Genomic DNA, 1139 nt, shown 5'->3' on the forward strand with positions numbered 1-1139 from the left:
ATAGGAAACGCGGGCTGAAGCAACTAATTATAGAAACCGGGAAATAAACCGACTGGGACGCAGGAACTCTTGGGAAGGGGGCACGATTAATCAAGCAGACAAAACTTTAAGGAAATAATTGCACTCGAAAAAGGTATAAAATCCGTACGGCTCCATCCTTTCCGCCCCCGCTCGGTCCATCTGCATTGATTTAAAGGCAAAAAGTTGCGATTACAGTTAATTTGACAATAGACACAGCAGTAAATATGTCAGCCAACGCAATCGAAGGCATTTGATTTCAATAACTTCAAGGGGACAGCTAACTTCCCAAGCGAGGGAGGCACATCTTGCAGTGATTACGGTGTATAAATAATTCTACCCAAATAAATCGTGACTCGAAGTACGCTATAGCGACGACTTAGTTAATTCAGGGTGCCTTGGTGTGAGTGGGGGGGTGTCCTTCGGAAATCGCATGGGGGAAAAAAAACTCTCGACAAATCCTAATAAAACACAGGGAAAGGACCGACCCGTGGAGGAAGGAGGGAGGAAACGGCACAGCCCGGTTCCGCAGAAACGCGAGTAAAACCCCGAGCCCGCCGAGCGCCGGTTCCCGCTGCCCGCACACCCTCCGCGGTGCCCGGGCGGCAGCGGCGCTGCGGGGGCTGCGCCCGGCAGCGGTCGTAGCTGGGATTTATGTTTTTATTTGTTTGTTGCACTTAAAACTGAACGGTGATGGGTGGGGAGGAGGGGGAATTACCGGTTTCCTACACGCCTTTGCTGTGCACACTGCGAGTTATTTGTTTAAGCCTAACACAACACAAACGAGACATAAACACACACGCACATTTTTTAAAAAAAGGCTCCAGATGTGCCCTTTTAAAAAAATATTCTAAGTAAGGGGAAGGGAAGAAAAAAAGGGAGGGGGGGGACAAGACATCTGGACAGCAGCAGCAGAATCTAAACAAAAGTGAGTGCTGCTCACTCGCCTTACCTGTGAAGTGGTGCTGTAGGGGTATCCGAACTGAGAGAAGGACATAGTTGCTCCTTATTTTTGGACCATAGGCAATATTTTCCCCCCAAGATCGATTGTAACTAAACCCTGCTTCAAGATGCACCTTCTCACACACACATTTCCACGTATGGCTTTTTTTTTTTTTTTT

General features: G+C 47.9%; 1 protein-coding gene across 1 annotated transcript in view; it reads right to left on the reverse strand.

Annotated features, from left to right (window-relative positions):
* Nucleotides 1–1133, reverse strand: part of IRX6 (iroquois homeobox 6) — a gene marked incomplete at its 3' end in the record, with an annotated part of 2701 nt that extends 1568 nt beyond the window's left edge. The window contains exon 1 of the mRNA XM_017740822.1: nt 971–1133. Within this exon, the coding sequence (XP_017596311.1) occupies nt 971–1015 (45 nt within the window). The remainder of the gene's footprint in view (nt 1–970) is intronic.
* Between the last annotated feature and the right edge of the window lie 6 nt (nt 1134–1139).

This window comes from Corvus brachyrhynchos, unplaced genomic scaffold (genome assembly GCF_000691975.1).
Source record: "Corvus brachyrhynchos isolate BGI_N302 unplaced genomic scaffold, ASM69197v1 scaffold26, whole genome shotgun sequence".
NCBI classification, from domain to species: domain Eukaryota; kingdom Metazoa; phylum Chordata; class Aves; order Passeriformes; family Corvidae; genus Corvus; species Corvus brachyrhynchos.